This window comes from Tympanuchus pallidicinctus, unplaced genomic scaffold (assembly GCF_026119805.1).
Source record: "Tympanuchus pallidicinctus isolate F22 unplaced genomic scaffold, pur_lepc_1.0 scaffold3, whole genome shotgun sequence".
Lineage (NCBI taxonomy): Eukaryota > Metazoa > Chordata > Aves > Galliformes > Phasianidae > Tympanuchus > Tympanuchus pallidicinctus.
In genome coordinates, this window is record NW_026294747.1 from 57041108 (window position 1) to 57062311 (window position 21204).

Sequence of the window (21204 nt, forward strand, 5' to 3'; positions counted from 1 at the left end):
AACCCAACCCGGCAGAGATCCTATGATTAAGGAGCTAATCGCAGCACTGCTCCCCACTTCAGGGTCCATTCATTCTGTTACCTTCAGGGACAGCGTGAGGCGGTCACGGATGTAGTTCTCATCAGTTTTCAGCTTCTCTACCTCCTGCTCCAGCTCCAGCCGCTGTCTGTTAGCCTGCTGCAGGATTTGCTCGCGCTCTTTCCGCAGCTCATTCTTCAGAGCGCCGATTCGTTCCTTGTACTCCTCATCCAGCTTCCTATTAAGGGATCAAAGGTAAGAAAAGCTCAGGAAAAGCAGCAGGCAAATACTGCTGTGAGTTAAGCTGGGCGGTAATCGGCGCTGCTCCTATCAGTGCCTGCACCAGGAGGGACTGCTGCCTGGAGAAGCATGGATTAACTGCACGGCTCAGAGACGTTTCAGATGTGCAGCCCACAGCCTGGCCAGGATTTTGGGATTCAGGCTGCTGTTTCTGCAGCCAGAGACGTCAATATTTGAAGTTTGACATCCACATGCACCTCATAATGGGGAAGGTGAGTGGTGTGCACAGACACCGGGGTGGGAAGCAGAGAGATGGAATGGGGCTGGCACCACTTGAGACCCATAGATGAGTCTGGCAGGTGGGGAAGGAACAGCACAGGACTGCTTCAGCTTGGCCAGCCACAGGACAATCTCAGGCTGCATTTCAGGTGCTCACCCCTGCCCCAGGCTCCAGCCCCAAGCACTTACAGTGCTACCCTGCAGCAATGCTCAGGATAAGCAGGAGCTGCTGTCACCCATGGGGTGACCCAACACCATACCTGAGGTTGTACTCGTTGCGGCGCTCTATTGCTGCATGGTGGTCATCAACTTCAGAAGCCATCAGAGATTTCAGTTTTTCAGCTTTTTCCAAATCCGAGCGCAGCTTCTCCTTCTCTCTGGCCACTTGGTCAACTCGCTCCCTAGGGCAAAGGAAATGGGAACACTTGGGCCTGCCCCATCTTGCAGCCATAGGGGAGATGTGGGGAGCTGAGAGGCACAAGTTATACAAGCCAGTGGGTGACACCTGCAGGTTTAAAGACCAGCTGCTGCATGGATGCGTGGATCTGTGGTGGATGCACAGGTTGATGGATAACCAAGGACAGTATTTCAAGATAGACAGCAGAAAACTCAACACTGCTTAGAGCTGCAGCTTATATGCACGGCATACAGATGGACAGGGGAACAAATCAAAGGGAAAAGCAGAACCAGTGATCGCAATGACTTACAGCAAGTGTCTGATCTCTGTCTTGAAGCTGGCCAGGGCTGCCTGGTGGATGCTGTTCTTGGTTATTAGAAGCTCATTTTCTAGTGCCAGTGTCAGCTCGGTCAGGTTCACCTTCCCATCCAAGCTGAAATCCAAAGCCTGTGAAACAATCCAGTGTTAGAACAGAATGTGCTTTCTTGTGCACTTGGACACAGACTGACAGAACGAACTGAACAGGCTCAGACGAGATCTGTGCTTGCTGTGAATGGCTTTGGGTACTACAAGAGACACCTCTGGCATCTTCCTACACTGAAGTGCTGCTGCCAGCTGCAGCGATGGAAAACACCACCATGATGCTGCAAGACCAGCTGGAAATGAAGGTCCTGCTTGACTAAAGTATCAACTCTCTGGTGGGCCTAATTGCAGTGCCCTTTTAAAATATCCAAAGGCTGCAAAAAAGGGGTTGAAAGCGTTCCCAGTAAAAGAATGAGGGTGTGCAACAGAGGCAATACAGAAGAGGTCTTTCCTTGTGAGGTCTCCACCTCTATCAGAAAGTTACTGTGATAAGTGCTCGGGATTTCCCTCAGCACAAAGCAGGACAGATGGAATACTCTGCACACACACTGCAAAACACAGCAAGCCAGGAAGAAAGCAACAGGCAGGAGGTAAGCTAAAGGCTTATTACACAAGTCTGGCTTACGTAGCACTGCTAGAGCTGAGTTGCACGCATGCAAACTCCAGCTGGGTTTTATTTGCTAGAGAGCAATGACAGAGCTTTGGATAAAGTGTTTACGGCAGCCTGGATGTGCAAAATCCACACAGACTGGAAATGCTAAGAGAAAACTGTTGTTACCATTGCCAGCAACTCAGAGATGCTCTAGGAACGAGCACGTGTGAGTGTTTGATCCCATGCACAGCTTCTAGCAGGGTGGGCAGGAAGGGATTGACTTCAGGCACCTGATTCACAGTATACAGAGCAAATGGGTAATAAAGCACTAGCTTGTAATAAAGGACTCAGCAGGTTTCAAATGCTGCTCTTGGTTCCTGCATAAGCCTTAACCCAGGCCATGTGAGCACTAACAGGTTTGCAGGTGCCATACTCAGCAATGTAAAGGCAGATTGCTTTCTGCAAACACAGCTGACCTCCCTGAGCTAAGCTAGAAGCCTTATTGCACCCATCATTAACTTTTGGCTCTCAGATACACACCATTTCAACAATGGACATCACTGGGGATATCCCAGAACAGTTCTGCCCAGACTGACTTTTAGCAAGGAAAAACCCAGCTACAACCCAAAACCCCACAGAGAAGAGCCAGCAGGGCTGAGGCAGGCCTGCCATTACCTTCAGGACGTCCTGGCTGTTCTCCACGCCTTCCTGGTGCCAGCAGTCCAAGATGCCCTCCACACAGCCATAACCCATGCCATCATCCAGGCCGGAGAAGAGGCAGAACCCAACGGTGCTGGGCATGGCGGCGGGGCCCGCAGTGCGGCGGCCGCTCTCGTCAAAGGACTGGAGGAAAAGGGGAGAGCTGTGGGGGGGACAGGCAGACCCAGCCCCCTGCACACCCATCCGGGAAGGGCTGACGTGGGTCACGTTGCTGGCGGGGATCTAGAGATTAAGGATTAATGCTGCTGTTCCTCCCTGCCACGCCAAAGCCCAGCAGTGACCTGATGGGAAGGCAGCACAACCCAGCGCAGTGGGCTTAAAGCGAGTTGGAGAGCAGCCCAAGTTGGGAGGGAGCAGCTCTTGGAAAGGGGAGAGAACAGCAGGACGAGGGGAAATGGTGTGAAGTTGAGGGAGGGCAGATGGAGGTTGGATGTCAGGGGGAAGTTGTGTGCTGTGAGAGTGGTGAGGTGCTGGAACAGCTGCCCAGAGAGGCTGTGATGCCCCGTCCACCCCTGGAGGTGTTCAAGGCCAGGTTGGATGGGGCCCTGGGCAGCCTGGGCTGCTGTGAAATGTGGAGGTTGGTGGCCCTGCATGGCACAGGGGGGTTGGAGCTTCGTGATCCTTGAGGTCCCTTCCAACCCAGGCCATTCTGTGACTCTATCAAGTGGGATGTGCACAGCTGCAGTCTGGAGCCAACCCCAGGCTGCCACACATCACATCTGGCAAGATGCATCCCCAAGCCCCATTATTAGAATCATTACAGCTGGAAAAGACCACTAAGATCAAGGGAGCCATCTCTCCTACCACGAGCATAAGGCCATTCCTACACCATCCTGTCCCCACAGCTTTCCCCATAGCACTCCAGCTCCACAGTGCCCTGGGGCACTCCAATTTCCCCACAGCACAGTGAACCAAGGCTCCATGCCCATCCCTCACCTGCATGGAGAGGTGTCTCTTCAGCTGTCGGTACGGGGTAGATGCTGAGGGTGTCAGTGGCTTTGCATTCCTAAACAAGCTGTAGAAGAAATCCTCCACGCTCATAGTGCCATCCTGCTCCAGGTTATGGAGCACCTCTTCAAGCACCTGCAAGAGGCATGGGACAGAAATCAAGGCTGCTATTGCTGAAAACACTGCAACATTTGTCACAGCAGACCAACTCCTATGGTTTGAAGTTGAGGGAGGGCAGATTGAAGTCGGATGTCAGGGGAAGTTGTGTGCTGTGAGAGTGGTGAGGTGCTGGAACAGCTGCCCAGAGAGGCTGTGATGCCCCGTCCATCCCTGGAGGTGTTGAAGGCCAGGTTGGATGGGGCCCTGGGCAGCCTGGGCTGCTGTGAAATGGGGAGGTTGGTGGCCCTGCATGGCACAGGGGGGTTGGAGCTTCGTGATCCTTGAGGTCCCTTCCAACCCGGGCCGTTCTGTGTGATTCTATTCCCTAGATCTCTACAAAAAAAGGAACAGTAAAGCAAACAGACCACAGGAGTACATCAGCCCACTGCTGGGACAGCCATCTCACAGAGCTATGTGCTGCCCAGCAAAGCAATAGCAGCTCAAAACCAAGCTTTAGAAAGGAAACCATTTCAAATCATGGCATTTTAAGATGTGAAAAAACATTTTTTTCCCCTGTCTTTAATAAAACCGAATCTTTAATAGACCCTGCCTGGAGAACAGAAACAGCCTGCAGTTGCTTTTGACTTTGCAAAGACATATCTAAGGATATTTGAACCAATGTTTTCTTCCTAGATAGAAAATTCCTCGGATTAAGGAGGTATGCTTGGAATCTGGGGTATACCTTATTGCTTAAGCAACCCCCAGCTCCACTCACCTCCCCGTCGATGTGTTGGAGCCCGAACTGCTCACAGATGGAGATGAGCTTCTTGCGGTTCAAGTGGCCATCCCTGGAGATGCCGAGGTGCTCACAGACCTCTTGCAGCTTCTCCTCCACCCATTCTGGTGTAGGCAGTGATGTGCCTTGGGAGGCATTCAGGTCGTCTGGGTTCCAGAAGCGCAGCTGCCCTGAAATGGGAGAAAATCACCCCAGTGTATGGGGATGATCCATTAATTGCAGTGACTGCCGACAGGATATTAATGGTGTTTGCACACCATGAGGAGCTTTGTAGACCCCAATGCACACTTGGCACGTTGAGGTATCACTACCAGCAGCAGTGTTGCTGTCAGACTCTTCTAGAAGCAGACTTCATGTGGCATTTAACTTCCACCACAAGCAAGGAATCCACATGTCCAAGCACGGGGCAAGCTGGGACCTCCAGGATGGAGGTGGACTGGCAGCCCTGCTGCCCAAACCCCTGATGGAGAAGTGGTTCCTCCTCTCTAAAGGACCACAGGATTTACAGAGAAGACCTTGAATAGAGCCCCTGTAGACAAACCAGCCAAAGCATGCCCAGCTGCAAGGCCACCTCCTCATGCCTGCTGAGAAAGTGGGGCAAAACTTTGGTCCTGGTGCATGGGGCGAGGGTCAGCCAGCAGCTAGCATGAGGGAGGTGTCAGAGCAACGAGGAATTGCATGGCTTAGCCGTAAGAACATCCTCACGTGCCATGGGCTTTGCTAAGAAGAGCAGAGCAGCTCACGCCAGCTCTCTATTATGGGGTCCATCTTGAGCATCCCAACCCAAAGCACACCCTGGGATCACCCAGCTGTGCTAACGGGGAACTGAGGGCTGGCCCGTGGTGACATCTAGCGACCACCCTGCTCCACTACAGGGACAGGACGTGTCCCAGGGGCTGCTGTGGGGACAAGGAGGAGCACTAGCAGCAGGAAAAGTTGCGTGCAGAGATGCTGAGACATCAGGCAGCGCCTTCAAGGAGATGCGCGTTCATCACCATTCCCAGTTTGGGGCTCGCTCCCATTTCAAGCAAGGAAAGACCCATGTGTGTACCCAAAATTGGGCCAGGAGCTCAGCACAGCCCAGCAGCACAGCGCTGAGACCACCCTCAGGCTCCTGTGATGGTTCTCCTTTCAGCTTTGAAGCAGAACCACATCCATCTGTTTGCCCTTACCTTCTGCCTCGTACTCCTCGCTGTCCTGAGTCTTCCAGCGCTGGGGAGAAGACAAAAAGGGACCTTGAGCTGTTATGACTGCAAGACACGACACGTATGAAAGACTCCATGATCAGCATCAAACAAGCTGCAGGCTGCCAGGCTTTCATCTCCCTGCTCCCAGCAGGCAGCCCTCAGCTGTTTGATGCTGTTGCTCCTGGCACACACCGTGCTGCTGGGGGACACACCACAGCCGTGTTAGGAGCTGCCAAAGCCCTGCAGATGGCCCAGGAGAGGTATGCTGGCAGATAGCAGCAGGGCCCAGCAGCTCAATGGGGAGGGAACGAGAGATTTGCTAGTTTTTGAACGCTCCATGTTGCCTTCTTAGCAATATTGATGGATGAGACAGTGGGGATGCAGCAAAGACTGCGCTGTGCATAGGAATCATCTGAATTTGCATCACCCATTCCTTGCAGCACCTGATTTCCTGCTGCACACTGAGTCCTGCAGCCCACATGGATCCCACACACAGACAGCTGGCTTAGCAGAGCACAAGCAGAGCCCACCTAGAGCCTCGAACATCCCCCCCTATGGCACACACTCTCAGGGTGGTTTCACATCACCTCGCACCAGCTGCAGAGCCCGAGCATCCCAGGCAACCACAGCAAGTAATTAAGCCGCAACGATCTCACATGAGCACCACAGGGACATCTGCTCCCAGAGCTCACACAGTGTGGAAGATGGGGATTTCACTGCTTTGTGCATCCCATCTTGCAAGCAGGGACGCATCTGCCTGCAGAGCATAGGGCCAACAGCATGAGCTTGGCCCAACCTGAGCATCCTGCCTCCTCTGCCTCCCTTGTACCAGCTGAGGGTCTTTGCTAGCACGCAATGCTCAGCAATTTAATCTCCCAGTCCAGCAACAGCATCAGCAGATGTTACTCCTGCATTACAAGCGTGTCCTTGCGCATGCATGGGACCGACAGACTTAAAGTCAAAGTCACTCAGGACATAAAGAGGCTCTAAATCATCCTACAGAAGTTCAACACGCCTCATTCAGATTACAGCTAAAAGCCATTAATCTACAGCGTTGCCGTGGAAACTGGATTAGGTCACTGTACTTTTTTAGCCCTGCTGCCGGATGAAGGAACGGCCGCCGCCAGCAGCCCCACGCGGCCCTTTGCTGTGGGGCCAGGGCAGGAGGCTGGGGGATGCCAGAGAGGGGGAGATCAGCCTTTGTGCCCCTGTAAGGCTGCAGGCAGAGATGGGTTGGCACAAGCAGGGCTGGAGCTCAGCTGGGTATTCGGGACAAAGCCAGGGATGTAAATAACACCACACTGGGAAGCTGTGGATTTTGGCCTCAAGCAGAGCTGTCTGGCTACAGCCACGACTGAGGCATTGGGGTGGGCAGATCCCTGTTTTGCTCAACAGATGATGGATGCAGTCAGTGGGGATGCGTTTGGGTCTGGACTGGGGGGTTCTTGGAGGTCTTCATGGAATCATAGAATTGCTCAAATTGGAAAAAAACTGGGAAAGACCTTAAAGATCATCGAGTCCAACCTCATCCTAACCGTCCTGCCCCAACTCTAACAGCCCCCTGCTAAATCACAGCCCTGAGCACCACATCCAAACGGTTTTTAAGCACGTCCAGGGATGGTGATTCAACCACCTCCCTGGGAGCCCATTGCAGTGCTTCCCAACCCTTCCTGCAAAGAAGTTTGTCCTGATATCCAATCTAAACCTCTCCTGGTACAACCTGAGGCCTTGGTCTTTTCCCCAATCTGAATGATTTCACACTTCAGGGAAGCCAGAAAAGAAAAGCCTGGTGCTCATCTTCAGAAGGGACACAGAGGGGCAGCGATGCCATTAAAGATCAGTGCATTCCCCATCACCCCTGGGAGCTGCTGCCACGTATGGGGGCCCTTTGTTTGATGGGGAAGCTTAGGGTGGGCACAGCAGGAGGACAAAAGGGGCCGGCGTGCCCCCCTGTCCCACACAGCATTGTTCCCAGCCCTGCAGCTGGATGTGGGTCACACACATCGGCGGCTGCGTGCAGGACTGGGATCCCAGGAATGCATTATCCCAGCGGCGCGTGCTCGGCTGCCCGAGGAGCAGATGGCCACAGCTTTCAATGCTCCCATCCTGCAGCTCGGGGCCCGGCGAGCATCTGCAGCCTGCGCCGTTTGCTCGCGGTGGCCTCTCCCCATAATAACTTAGCAACCTCTCCCACCCTGCCATCTGCTTCTGTGAGACAGACCTTTGTTCTCCCCCAGAATATATGGCTAATTAAAATGATGATCAGGAGCGCACGCTGAGCGCAAGGTGATCCCCCGTGCCTGTCCTGACAGCCCCTATTTCATCCTCCTGCGTCTGCCCGGGGATGAGCTCAGAGCCCAGCAGGCTCTGCAAGGACTGCTAGAAGGCAGCACAACCCCACAGCCCAACCCTACGGGTTACCCTCAGCTGCAAAGTGGAGCATCAACAATTGTTGGGGATCTTTGGGGAGAGTGAGCACGACGCTGAGCTGCCGTTTGCAGATCCTGATTTGTACAGGATAAGGCTCTGCTACAGCCCTGTGGTTTGGGACAAGGCAGCCCTCATCTCCTCTCCCATAATGAAGCCACACCAGACAGCCCTCTCCCTGCAGAGGGGAACAAACAGATGTCTGGGGAACAGATGGGGCAGGCACTGCTGCCACATCCCAGTCCCATCCCTTGAGTTTCTATGAGCTTCTGCCTCCTGCAATGAAGGAGGGACCTTTCCCAGAGCGGAGCCCAGCAGCTGGGAAAGAGATGACAGATGCCTGGTGCTGAGGTCTGGAAATCAGCATAGCCTGGGAATGAGGCACATTTGACCACATACCTGGGGATACAATGCTTGAGACCCCACAGCCACTGAACCCCAACCTTGCACCATCACACCGGGCAAAAAGGAAACTAAAACAAGGCCAGCATTCCCCAGGTATGCTTGGCCAGCTCTATGCCACTATGGCCTGAAAGCCCAACAGAACCTGTCACTCGCCCCAAGACTTTAGGATCATAGAACCATTCAGGTTGGAAAAGACCTCTGAGATCCCCAACCCCAACCACCCCACCATGCCCACAACCCTCAGTGCCACATCTCCATCACTCTAGAACACTCCCAAGGATGGTGCCCCCACCGCTCCTGGGCAGCTGTGCCACTGCAGCACCGCTCTCCTGAGAAGCGATCTCAGATGACAACTGGGGCTGGAGATGAGCAGCTTCAATCACTGCAAGCATTCATGCTGCATTTCCAGGGGCTTCCACGGTTGCACCTCCAACAGCACCGCATCCAAATGCTGCCAGAGCCACTCATTTCTCATTACCCATTAGCACACAGCCTGGTGACAGTGCTGAATTCAGCTCTGATTGCTCCAGTGGTTCCCAGAAAGTCACCAGGGATGGATGTGGCAGAGAAGCCCCAGGCAGCTGATCCCCACAGACTGGCCCTCCTCAGCCCTGTCAACACGAAATGAGAGGCTGAGAGGGAAGGAAGCTGCTCAGACAGAGCCTGAGCCCTTCTAATTGGCACCGCTTGAGAGCAAGCGCCAATTAAGCCACACTGCCCCAGTTCTCAGGCTGGCAAAACACCCCAAGCTGGAGACAAACTCACGGAGCAGTCAGCAGCGAGTTCATACACACTGCAGGAAAGAAGTGCTGGGTGGGATGGGCCCCAAAATATTGGGGACTATTCAAGCACTGACAGCAGCCAGCACTTCAGCTCCAGGCTGCAAACAACCAATGCCTGTGTATAACAGGAGAATCATCTTCTGGAGCCAAGAAAATAGCACTGATAAAGATGAGAAGTAGGGATTTCACACACTTATCCTCTTTTTTGGCTCAAGGTGCGAGGGAATTATCACTCCATCCATCCAAAGGGGCGCAACGGGAGCCAGCGCCAGGAGTCTGTGCTCCCTGTTGGCAGTTGGGTACCAATTTAGTTAATTGGCTGACCTTGTTAATGGGTTAGCCCTCTACACCTACTCAACAGCTGAAACAGAGGAATAAAATTAGAGTGGCCTCTATCGAGGGCATCACTTCCCTGGAGAGGGTGGGTGGATTCGCACTGATTTCCAGGTCAGGGCAGCACTGGGAGATGGAAGAGCATCCCCACAGCTTTGTGAAGATCTGCTTCACAGAATTAGCAATTAGGAAAAAAACTTCTCCAAAACAGCAGGCAGGCACTGGCACAGCTACCCAGCTGTGGTGGGGTCACCGTCCCTGGTGGTGTCCAAGAAACACAGAGATGGGGCACTGATCAGTAGACATGGTGGAGTGGGGATCTTGGAGGTCATTTCCAGCCTCAATAATTCTATGGAACGTTCTCCCTTTCTCTTGCAGGGAGGAGCATGCTTGTGTGCGGGGCAGCTGCAGAGCCCAGAAAGAGCAAAGTGACGCCAGGAAGGGGAGGGGAAAGCAGCTGCATTTCTCCCTCCTACTGGAAAACTCCTACCACGCACCGAGCGCTGAATTGACAATGGCTGGCAGGCCTGCAGCAGGCTGGAAGGGACCCAGCTCCAAGGAAATGCTGCTGGGGCAGCCCGCTGCCAAGCTGGGAGGGGAGATGTGGGTTAGATACAAGGGGAAATCCTTCACCCAGACAGCAGTGAGGGCAGCACTGGCTGCCCCATCCCTAGAGGTGCCCAAGGCCACAGATGGGCACCGGGCAGCCTGAGCTGTGTCCCTTCCCACTTCCCACCCAGCCATGCTGTGGTTCATGGCCACTGCTGGCTTTCCACAGGTGAGCTGATGGATGAGGATGCTCCTTCTGCTGGCATACCCCCAGCCCGCATCAGCCCAGCCACACAGCGTGGCTCACAGCCCGCACTGAATTGCTGGCCAGGACGTGGGTAGCACACATCACCGTGCCCACAGCCACCCTGCTCACCTCCTCACGGCCGCTGGTTGTGATGTGTGGAGGCTGCACTTCCTCTCCCAGCGGCTCGAGGACGGTGACCTCAGCAAAGTCCTCCACGGACTGCTGGAACTCCGGCAGCGACCGGCGGCCGTAGCGCTTGTTGCCTTTGATGTATTTGGGCTGCGCTTCTGGGGAGCAATCTGCAAAGGTGGAGAGCAAAGGGAGTTGGTGACAGGTTAGAGTTGCTCCTACTGATGGAACAGCCACTGTTGCAGAGATCAGCGGGCTCTCTGCCTTTCTCACCCTTCTGTTTGCAGAATCATTCTGGTTGGGAAGATCCCCATGCCCACTCCACCCCAACACACGCCCCAATGCCACATCTCCACGGCTCACAGGCTGTTCTGGACCCTCAGCACTCCTTGCTCAGTTAAGGTGCTGGGGAAACCCATCCCCACTGCCACCTCTGCCTCAGATCAGGACATTAATTAGGCCTTTCCTCCTTGCACTAATCTTCATTAGCAGCAATGGGCAAGTTTAACAAGGGATAGCAACCCACTTGGGCAGCAACAGAGACCCACAATGCCTGGACACATGAGTGACCTCCACTGCTTTCCTTTCAATCACTACTGGATTAAAAGTGTGAAAACAGCCAAAGGAGTGGAAAAAAACTGAGCAAATATGGAGGCAAACGTGCCCCGAGGGGCCCAAAAGAAGCAGCTGATGCAGGGCAGGTCCCGACCCACGCACACTGCCAGCTGCAGCATCCAAATAACCCTCTGGAGCTGCCATCTAATTACAGGGGGCTTCATGGCCCCGCTCACATTCCCCATCTCAGCTTCCCCCAGCAACCTCCTGCCTCCAGGGACTGAATTATCCTCCAGCACTTGCGGTCAGGGATCAAAAGAAAACAAAAATAAATAAACAAGCACATTTTTGGGCTATTTTCAGTGCGAGTCATTGGACGGCTGGAGCAGGGGGCGAATTAACCAGAGGACCAAATTAACCAGGGATTCAATTAGGGGAAAAAAGGCTCTCCACCACACTTTGTTTGCTAACCTCACCATCAAAACCCCCCCAAGACTTCTCCCAGCTTTGTTTCCTGCTACTTGCAGCACACAGCGGCTGCTGAAAATTTTATTTGCACAGAGCTCTGCTGCAAAACAAATGCAAGAGTGCTGTGCTAACAAGGAGCAGGGAAGCTGTTCCGTCGCTGGGATGCAGCCAGCGGGTCTCCAAACCCCCCTGCCTAACTGCCTCCTTGGATAATATTCTTTCAGATACGGGGAGAAGGCTCCAAGCTTGTTAGAGGAAAAAATATTCCACGACTTAGCTATGCAATGAATTATAAAATACACAGGGCTAGGAGGCCTTTGATTCCTCCCGCCTCGCGCTCCATCCATCCATATTGCAGCTCTAGGGAACAAACCCGGCGCCCGTGTTTGAACAAGGCCATCCTAACGAGATTTGCTGCAGCTGGGACTCGCACATGAAAGTTGAGTGATGAAGTGTGCCGATAGAAAAACCACAACGAGGCAGGCTGATGAGGGGAGAGCCCGAGAACAAAAGCAAACCTTATCGCTCCTATTAAAGCCTGCCCGACGGTGAACAATCTCCAACAAGCAGCTCGCTCTGAAATGCTAAATAGCCGTGGCTGCCCCGTGCACCCGTTGGTTTCCTCCATGCAAAACAAGAAAAAAAGGCTTTGGGGGCTTTGTTTTGTTTGTGATAAATACATTTCCTTTGCTGAGATGGAGGCGCAGCTCAGTGCGGTCTGTGTGAGGGAAGACGGAGGGGAAAAGGAGCAATTAGGTGATAATGAAGCTATTGCTCGATTTTTCTTCTGTGCTTCTTGATGCTGAGACAAATCACGTCTTGGCCACGTCAAGCCACGTCTTGGCTGCGTTTAACCATGGCTGCAGTGAGTACCAAACCCAGACATGCATGGAAACCCAGGTGCCTTTATGCCGGGTCACTTTGCAAGCCTTTCAACAGCAGAATGGAGATGATTCTTTTTGTTGTTTCTTTGTTTTTTAAGCATTTGGAGGCCAGCAGCTGATTTACCTCTCCCCACTTTGCCTATGGTCCCTTTCATCTGAGCACCGCGTGCTCATTTTTCCTTCTCCTTTGAGGAGTTCTAAGGCCTGGGAATGTCTCCAGGAGGGATGGGCGACCTCCACAGCCTGAGATGGGAGCAGAAAGTCGGCCTACACCCCGCAGCACTCCAACACCTGAGCCCACCAAACACAGGCAGCCCATCCCTGAATCACAGAACCAAGAATGGGTCAGGTTGGCAAAGAGTACTGAGACCAACAAGTCCAACCTCTATCCCACCCTCACCATACCCACTCATAGAATCAATAACGTTGGGGAAGACCACTAAGGCCAACCACCAACCCATTACCTGTGCTCACCAAGCCGTGTCCCTCACTAACCCATCACCAAATTCTGTTTGTAGACCCACTGCTCTTCTCTTAATGCTGGTTTACAGAAGCAACCCATGCTTCCCAATCACAAAGAGCTGCGCTCAGCTCCCCCCTCCCAGCCAAAACTGGTGAGGAAGGATGGCTAAGGGCTTCTGGATCCACGCCTGCTCCAAAGGTACATAGGGATACAGGAGGGGGATGGCAAAAATCACTGCTTCAAATGCACACAGGACAGACCTGTGCTATTAACCCCAAATCACAACCATGGAAGGCTGCTCCTGTGCCCCACGGGGCAGATGGGAGAAGGATGCTCAGCACAGCCCTTATCAGCCACACACCAACAAGCCACTGGGAGAGGTGGAAAGGAAACAAGAAGTAGATAAAAAAAAGAAAGGACAAATACTCCCTGCTTCCTATAGCCCTCAGCAAGCCATAGGCTCTGTAAAACACAGACGTCAGAGCCTGTCTAATTAAACACTAGGGGTTTTCTTACCTGGCCTCCCTGAGTGCCCTGAAGGCTGCGAGAGCTCACACCTGAGCTCCCTGCCCTGTGACACAGCCATCCAAAACCCTCCTAAAGAAATCAGTCCAGCTGCAGCTCCCAAGAACGCCCCCATTTCAGCGCTGCAGACAGAAGGCATCCATTCTGCAGCTCCCCTCCCACCAACCTCCCCTCCCTGGGGTTACACGTCGCCACGGTTGGAGATTTCCACTTGATTCTCTGCCTTTCTGCATGAGATAAATCATTTCCCAGCCCGCTCTGCCCCCAGAGCTGGGGATTCATCCTGCCCTCCTCACACAGCACAGGGAGCTCTCCTGGATGCAGCATCACAAAGCTGTGCACAAAAGAGTTGGGTTACATTTGAGGAGGAGGAAGGCAGTCGCCCTGAAATCTGGAGGCAAGCAGAGGCAAAATTAATTTCTTTGCTGCTGAAGATTTGGAAGGCAGGAATCCTCCTGGCCACAGCAGACAGCAAATCGTATTACAGATGGGATTGGCTAAATCCTAATCCCTGAGGATACCAGGTATTGTCTGAACAACTCCTTGTTCCTGCTTCAAGCTTTGGGCTCTGCAACCAAGGCAGAGAGCAGCAGGGACACACAGCCAGAAAATTCAAGTGCCTGTACCCAAATCACCTCCATCCCAATGCCTTTATGCCCCACGTGCATCAGCTTGCAGACCTCTGCAAACCTACAAGCAACCCTTCTCCACCACGCATGATTCCTGCAAGTCATCCAGCCCAGCTCCCTGCTGGGAGGGCAATGCTGTTGTCCCCATGGGAAGAACGAGCAAACATCCCTCATAACCTGGCTGACATCACGATGCTCTCTAATTTGTCCTGCCTGCTTCCATAATCCCACGCCCCACCCAGGTAATCCCTCCTACCCAGGCTGCTAATGCACAGATCTGACTTCTTTTTAAATAACAATTGTGTTTTTTTTCTTTTTTTCCTTTTTTTTTTCCCCCCCTTTCAATCCCTTCTATTATCCCTGGACAACCTGTGCACAGCAGGCACTCAGCTGGCACAGAGCATCGTTGTTCCTATAGCAGCAGGGTCCCCCCCCAGAGCCCATCCCTGCACCCATCTCCCCACGGTTCATTCATGCTTGTCACTCACTGAAGACCCATTCTGAAAGCATTCTGCTTTTCCCACACCCACTGCCCCCAAGCCACGTCACTTCCAAGCAGCTGGGTCCCCATCTCCAGCATCCCCAAGGGGGACAGAATCACAGAATGGCCTGGGTTGCAAAGGACCACAGTATTCATCTAGTTTCAACTCCCTGCTACGCTCAAGGTTGCCAGACCAGGCTGCCCAGAGCCACATCCAGCCTGGAACAGCAGCTGGCAGGGAGCTCTGCTCTTGGTGCAGCAGAGCCTGCAGTCCTCATGTCTCATCCTCTTGCCAATGTGCCCTTCAGAGAGGGAGCTGAGCTTCGCCAAGGAAAAATACTACTAAATCAGACCAGCATCTCTCCCTCCTGTTCTTCCTCTCCAAAAATAGGGAAACCCTTCCGATCTCTTCTGCAGGAGCTGCTTTAGCATCACACAGCCATCCTGGTTCCCTTTTCCCAGCCTGTGGGCAGCACCACGGCCCCCCAGCACCAACGCTGCCACTTCCTCACAGCATGGCAAGCAAGCCTTAAAGCTCAGCCTTCCCCAATTACATTTTCATTTCAATCACACGTTGCAGAGCTCTAACTCAGTCTTTCCCCAGCCTGGGGCTGGCTGCAGCACCGGCATTCTGCGCTCGCTGACAGTTTGACACCAACAGCACAGAGCAGCTTGTTCTCCCAATCTCAGGTTTGATCTAAATTAAAAGAAGCAAAGACTTCAGCGTTAACCAACCTGTCACATCGCATTAAAAACAAATGCCTGCAGGGCCCACCTGTGCTGTGCTCCCTACCTGCAGCACAAGCCCTTTGATTACCACCATGCTGACACATGTCCCCAAGGTGGGCTCCTCTTGGGGGCTGCCTTTGTCATTTTTGCATTAACAACCCCAAATTTAGCCATTTCTGGAAGACTTTCTTTTAATATGTCTCCATTTAAACAAAGCCAGTGCTCCTCAGCTCCTCATTGCCCAGTAGATGTGTGACACCGGGCTCATTCTGGTCAGCAGGGCTGCCTCCCAGTTCCTCTCCATTGAGCTGGGAGGGATCGCTGCCAACCCAACCCCCCCAAGGCCCCAACAAATCTCCCTCCAGCCTCACTGAGGGATGCCTGGTGTGAGAGCTGTCAGCACCCATCACCCTTGAAGCACGGAGAGCTTCAGAAATGAGAGGAAAAAAACCATCTCTCAAGTCCTACATTATTATTATTATTATTATTATTATTTTTTTATAGCTTCTGCAGGAGGGGAGCTGTCGTCTTGCTGACTGGCTGTGCTATGGATGTTAGATGTGCAGAGGTGACACGAGAGCAGACCTGGAGCCCCCTCTCCCCCAGCCCAAGCTGTTTTCTCCTCCAGGGCTTTCACGCCCTGCAGGCAGTGCTATGGATTTAGGATTGACACAGAGGGGTGCAGCAGCAAGCCTCAGCCCCCAGCTTGGGCTGGAGCTCAGCCCTGCTTCCCAGCACACCAGAGCTGTCACCTCATCTCCTGCCAGGGTCTAAAATACCCATATTTGAAAGGCGTGAGGAAAACAAAGCAAAGAAGAATAAAGGATGGTAGTCAGTACCCTCTGCTTCCTCCAGCCAGCCCCAACCTGGCTCATTCAGAGGGCTTGGAGAAGAGAAAGCTCCAGGAAGACCTCATGGTGGCCTTCCAGTGCTTGAAGGGAGCAGATAAACAGGAGGGGGAACGGCTGTGTGTGAGGGTGGATGGTGATGGGACCAGGGGAATGGTTTTAAAGTGAGACAGGGGAGGTTTGGGTTGGATGTGAGGAGGGAGTTTTTCCCCCAGAGGGTGGTGAGGCACTGGCACAGGTTGCCCAAGGAGGCTTGAAGGTTCCTTCCAAACCAACCCATTCTAATCCTATCATTTCAGCACTGAAACAGTTGTTGTTCTGAGTGCTTCTGTGAGAACTACCCAAGAGCTATTTTAGGTAATTGGAGCACTTACCTGGTTCTTGGAAGTGCTCTTCATTTGACAGTGTTCTGGACAAGATGAGGATAAGTGCTTCCTTGAACTGATCAAAGTGGACCTGTGGATAGAAAAATGAGATGAATGGGTGCAGATAATTGACTATTGGTCTGACAACCCATCAGCAATGCAAACATTCAGTGTTAGCACAGGACGACCCAAAGCCACGACTTGAATGCATTTGTAGCCTTTTCCCATCAAGCAGACAGCTGAAATAATCATAGAATCCTTGAGGGTAGAAAAGACCACTACAGTCATCTTAGTTGGTCCATAGCAACCAGAGGGCCATGGGGAGCATCCCAAGTTGGAAGGGACCCACAAGGATCATCGCAGGGAAGTTGGATCGGATGGCCTTTAAAGGTCCCTCCCAACTCAACCCATTCTGTGGTTGGGTTGCAGAGGAGCTGCAGTGTCCTTTGCAGTCACGCAGGGGAATCTGAGCAATCCCAGCCATGCACTGGCACCAGGTGATGCTGTCAGGGTGAGATGGAAGGCTGGGGACAGCTGGGCTCAGCAGTGAGGCAGAGCTGGCTGCCTGTTGGGGCTGGAGAAATCCTTGGAGAATTTTTAGCCTTCAATAAGGGGCTTTATGCCTACAGAACCAGAGGATGCTATTGCTGGCAGTCAGGTGCTGTAGATGCGGTGCTGCCGGAGCTGCAGCCAGAGCAGATTTTAATGCTGTCAGGGAATGGATGAGCAGCAAAGCTCAAGTGTGAATCACAGAATCATTGGAAAAGACCTCTGAGATCCCCAGCCCACCCCACCATGCCCACATCCCTCAATGCCACACCTCCACCACTCTTGGACACCTCCATGGACAGTGACCCCACCACGCAGCCCCATGCCCATCACTGCTGCCTTCCTGAACACCTGGAGTGATTCAGAACCTCATCAAGGATGCCTTCTCTGAATACCAACTGCTGCCATTCGTTTCACAACACTAACATGTTTCACAAGGACAGTTTGCAGAGATAAGAGAATTTGCCCAATAAAAAAAGAACAACTTGATGTTTAGACTGAAGGAGCATGAATAAAAGATGAGAGTTGGAATAAAATGTCCTCCTTCCCCCCAAGATCTGCTTGGGGACAGCAGGCAGAGCCACCCCTTGGTCAGGCACAGGGTCTGGCTGGGTCCTGGAGGCAGCAGGGAAAAATTAATAGGAGTCACTGGGTGTCACTTGTGCAAATGGGATGAGCTGTGGAGCTGAACCAGGAGCAGGGGAGGGGAAGGAGGGCAGGGCTGCAGCTGCACGTGGGCAGATGGCTGCAATTTGACCGTGACCACAGCCAAAGACGCTCCTGGAAGATTAGGCTGCAAGGCTGGGGTTGGGAATCCTTCAGTGCTCCTGGATTTCAAATGCAAATGGGCAGCACAGACACAAGAGGCACACTCACAGGTGGCCCTTAATCACAGAATCATTAAGATTGGAAAAGACCAATCATCTAGTCCAACCACCCATCTACCACCACCATTGCCCACTAGCCATGTTCCTAAGCACTACATCCACGTATTTCTTGAGCACAGTGCTCCTGCAAAGCCAAGGGGCAGAGGGAGGTGGCACATGGATGCACCAACAGCCCTGCAGAGCGCCTGAGTGCCTTTGGGGCAGCAGCACCCGGCTTCAGGATGGATGCACCATGAGAGCTGGGGGGTATTTCCCTTCCTGTTTGACCTGCTGGAGAACATCAAGCAAATCCCAGCAGCCAGCAAGCCAGGAAAATCAGCGTCTGCTTTGGGCCATGCATCTGACCTTGAGTGCTGGAGGGATGTACAAAGAACATGCCTAGAAAATTGCAGCTGCTAGAATTAGTGCTGTGCTCAAGCACAAGCCAGGCAGGGAAACCCATGGGACAGCAAAGCCACAAGCTCCAAAATAGCTCACACTACAGAAAGTGAAGCTTTGCCACTGCTCCCAGCAGCACCCTCCTCCAATGACATGCAGCAAGCACCAGTGACATCAGCACTGGACATAGCCCTCCCAAAGCAGCCTCAGCCACAAGCCAGCCCTGCCAAAGCCTGTACAAGCCAAAGGCAGAACGTCTGCAGCAGCAAAACACCAGGAGGGTGTTTAAAGTTTAATGCTCTTTTTGACACGCTTGGCTGAACGCGGGGTATTTTGGGACCTGGAGCTGCAGGACTGCCTGTCTGTGCTATGCTGGGTGACAACGGCAGCATGTGTGTGCCCTGCTGGGACGGGGCTGGGGTCAGCACCACGTCCCACTGTCTGCATCAGGACTTGGGAAGGGCCGTGTTGGGCTGAGAAGGGACGGCCACCAAGGAGCGCTGCAGGGAGATGCCCAACATTCCCCAACCCCACAGCTCCAGAAACGTGAAGATGTGGCCCTCGTGGGGATGGGAGGGATGGGGAAACACAGCAGCCTCTTCCAACTTGAGTGATCCCACAGCTCACATCCCTGCCGCCACGCTCTCCCTGCAGTGCTGCTTCATGTTAGCTGCTCACTGACACGACACGAGGGGCAAGCAGGCAGAGTGCCCAGGAATGCCAGGAATTGCTGCAAGCATCGCAGAATGGCCTGAGAAGAAGAACCAGGGACGGCCCAGCAGAGCTGTAAGGATTTGCACAGCCCCGCCGGACTGCAGCCATAATCCCCAGCAGCCTGCACAAAGCCAGCAGCAGCACGCGCACCTCCTTGGTGCTGGGATGTGGGGATGCTCCCCCCGGCCCCAAGCATTCAGCCCCAGCACAAAAGGCAGCACGTGGCCACGCCAACTCCCCGCCGCTCCGCAGACAAAACGTTCCCCAGAGCCTCCCCAAGAAATAAAGCCCAGGAACAAAGCAGCGTGGCCCAAAGGCAGGTGCAGATCTCCCCAGCAGAACATAAAATAGAAAGGACCCAAGCTTGTGGGAAGCCAGCATGTAGGAGGGATGGGGTGAGCATGCCCCATACTTGGAGTGCTCTCAGCAGGGGCTCGACATCCTGATGCTTCCATCTACAAGGACACAGCCACGGCATAACATCAATTTGCAAAGCACAGAGCAGCTGGGAGATCTGTGAGCCAGCAGGATGCTGCGACCCCAAAGGAGGAAGGAGCCATTTCCTACCAGCAGCTGCATGGGGACACCAGGAAATGCGGATGGAGGTGGCTCAGGTGCCCACCATGGAGTCTGATGGCATTCTCAACGTGGTGGCACATACTCCCACCACAGCTGTTGTCCACAGCAGCTTAAGTCACCCATGGCAGTGGGTTGGAACTGAATGGGTTTCAAGGTCTCTTCCAACCCAACCATTCTGTGGTTCTTTGAAATCAGAAGCTCAAGCCCTGGCTTTAGGTCCCCATAACCTTCCAAGGACCCAAGGAAGTGATTAAGGCTGGAGACAGCACAAGCAATGCTGAGCATGAAGTGATTGCATAGGAGAATTTTGGTGGGGAGAAACGCAGTGCAGTTGGCTCCATCTGGGGACAAACGTGACAGTTGGCAGTTTTCTCCTCTCCCATTATAGCTCACCTTCTGGAGGCTGTCTCACGCTCACCCTATCCTCACACAGTGGAGCAGCAGTGCAAACACATGGCTGGAGCTGGGCTGCTCACAGCCCAGTGACCAAAGCAAGAAACTTTGGCTGCCCTGCAGATGTCTGAGGCCACGGATGGGGCCATGGGCAGCCTGAGCTGCAGGGGGGCACCCAGCCCACAGCAAGGATGGGGGTCTTTGAGGTCCCTTCCATCCCAACCACTCCATAACTCCATGAAACACATCCCTATCATGCGCACAGCAAGGACCACATCCACACAGTAATACAACCCCATCCTTACCCTGCCTAGGAGGTTGCCCTGGAGCAGGGTCTGCTGCAATGCCGGGGCCACCTCCTCCAGGTGCAGTACATGGCACAAATCAGTGAGCTCCTCCTGCCCCAGCGACCCCGTGCCCGTGCTGTCAAAGCTGTCAAAGAGCTCCTTGAGGCGGGCTTCATACTGGTCCTGCTCAGCTTCATCCATCCCATAGCCTGCCAGGCTCACCTGGGGGGAGAAACACAGAGGTAAGGATTCCCACGGCACAGCACAAAGAAAACCCCAAGGGCTGATATGGAGGCAGCTTTGCTCCATACCATTTGCATCCATGTTTGCTTGCATTAAGCCACCCCAGTAGCCTCCTGGGTGAAGCCAGGAGCAACGCACTGCAAAGGCTCAGTGGGAAAACATAATGAGGATCTGGGGATTTTGCACCTTGCTGGGTGATTTGCAGGTATATATGGCCACTATACTGAGGGCTACACCCCAAAAATCCACAGGGCTGCCATCATCCAGTCATGAGCTTCCCTCTGCACATGGATCTCACGTGGGAGCAGAGCATGCACCCCAAAGCAGCACTTCTCCTGTTATTGGCATGTGCTCAGGGGACATCTCCACGCTGGGTCACTGCCCTGCCCATGTCACAGTGCTGGGCTGCAGGGACCTGAGGTCAAATCCTGCCTGGAGCAATTGGCACTGAGCACAGGACAGGACACTGTGAGGTGGCAGTGCTGGGATCTGGAATGTGGAGCATCCCAACCCCAGGGATTTACTCTGGGAGGGGGAGCGGGGAGTGAGATTTCCTGTCCAAGCTGAGGACTTGACTGGCATCCTTTGAGTCTGGCTGCAGGGTTTCCCTCCTGGCTCAGGAGGTCAGCAGCAGAACCAATGCCATAACACAACCACATGGTCATGCCAGCAACCCAGGCACAGGTTATAGGGCTGTACCTGAGATGCAACCCAAT

The 21204-nt window shown here is 53.5% G+C and overlaps 1 protein-coding gene across 5 annotated transcripts in view; it reads right to left on the reverse strand.

Annotated features, from left to right (window-relative positions):
* NIN (ninein) overlaps positions 1-21204 on the reverse strand; it is a 53406-nt gene that overhangs the window by 28929 nt on the left and 3273 nt on the right. For all 5 annotated transcript variants that reach the window (XM_052696508.1, XM_052696504.1, XM_052696505.1 and 2 more), the window contains exons 2-11: positions 20264-20467; positions 16468-16549; positions 10512-10681; positions 5625-5664; positions 4432-4622; positions 3546-3692; positions 2565-2732; positions 1245-1381; positions 798-938; positions 82-256 (exon numbers count right to left, since the gene is read on the reverse strand). In XM_052696508.1, coding sequence (XP_052552468.1) covers positions 82-256; positions 798-938; positions 1245-1381; positions 2565-2732; positions 3546-3692; positions 4432-4622; positions 5625-5664; positions 10512-10681; positions 16468-16549; positions 20264-20446 — 1434 coding nt within the window. In that variant the 5' untranslated portion in view covers positions 20447-20467. The remainder of the gene's footprint in view (positions 1-81; positions 257-797; positions 939-1244; positions 1382-2564; positions 2733-3545; positions 3693-4431; positions 4623-5624; positions 5665-10511; positions 10682-16467; positions 16550-20263; positions 20468-21204) is intronic.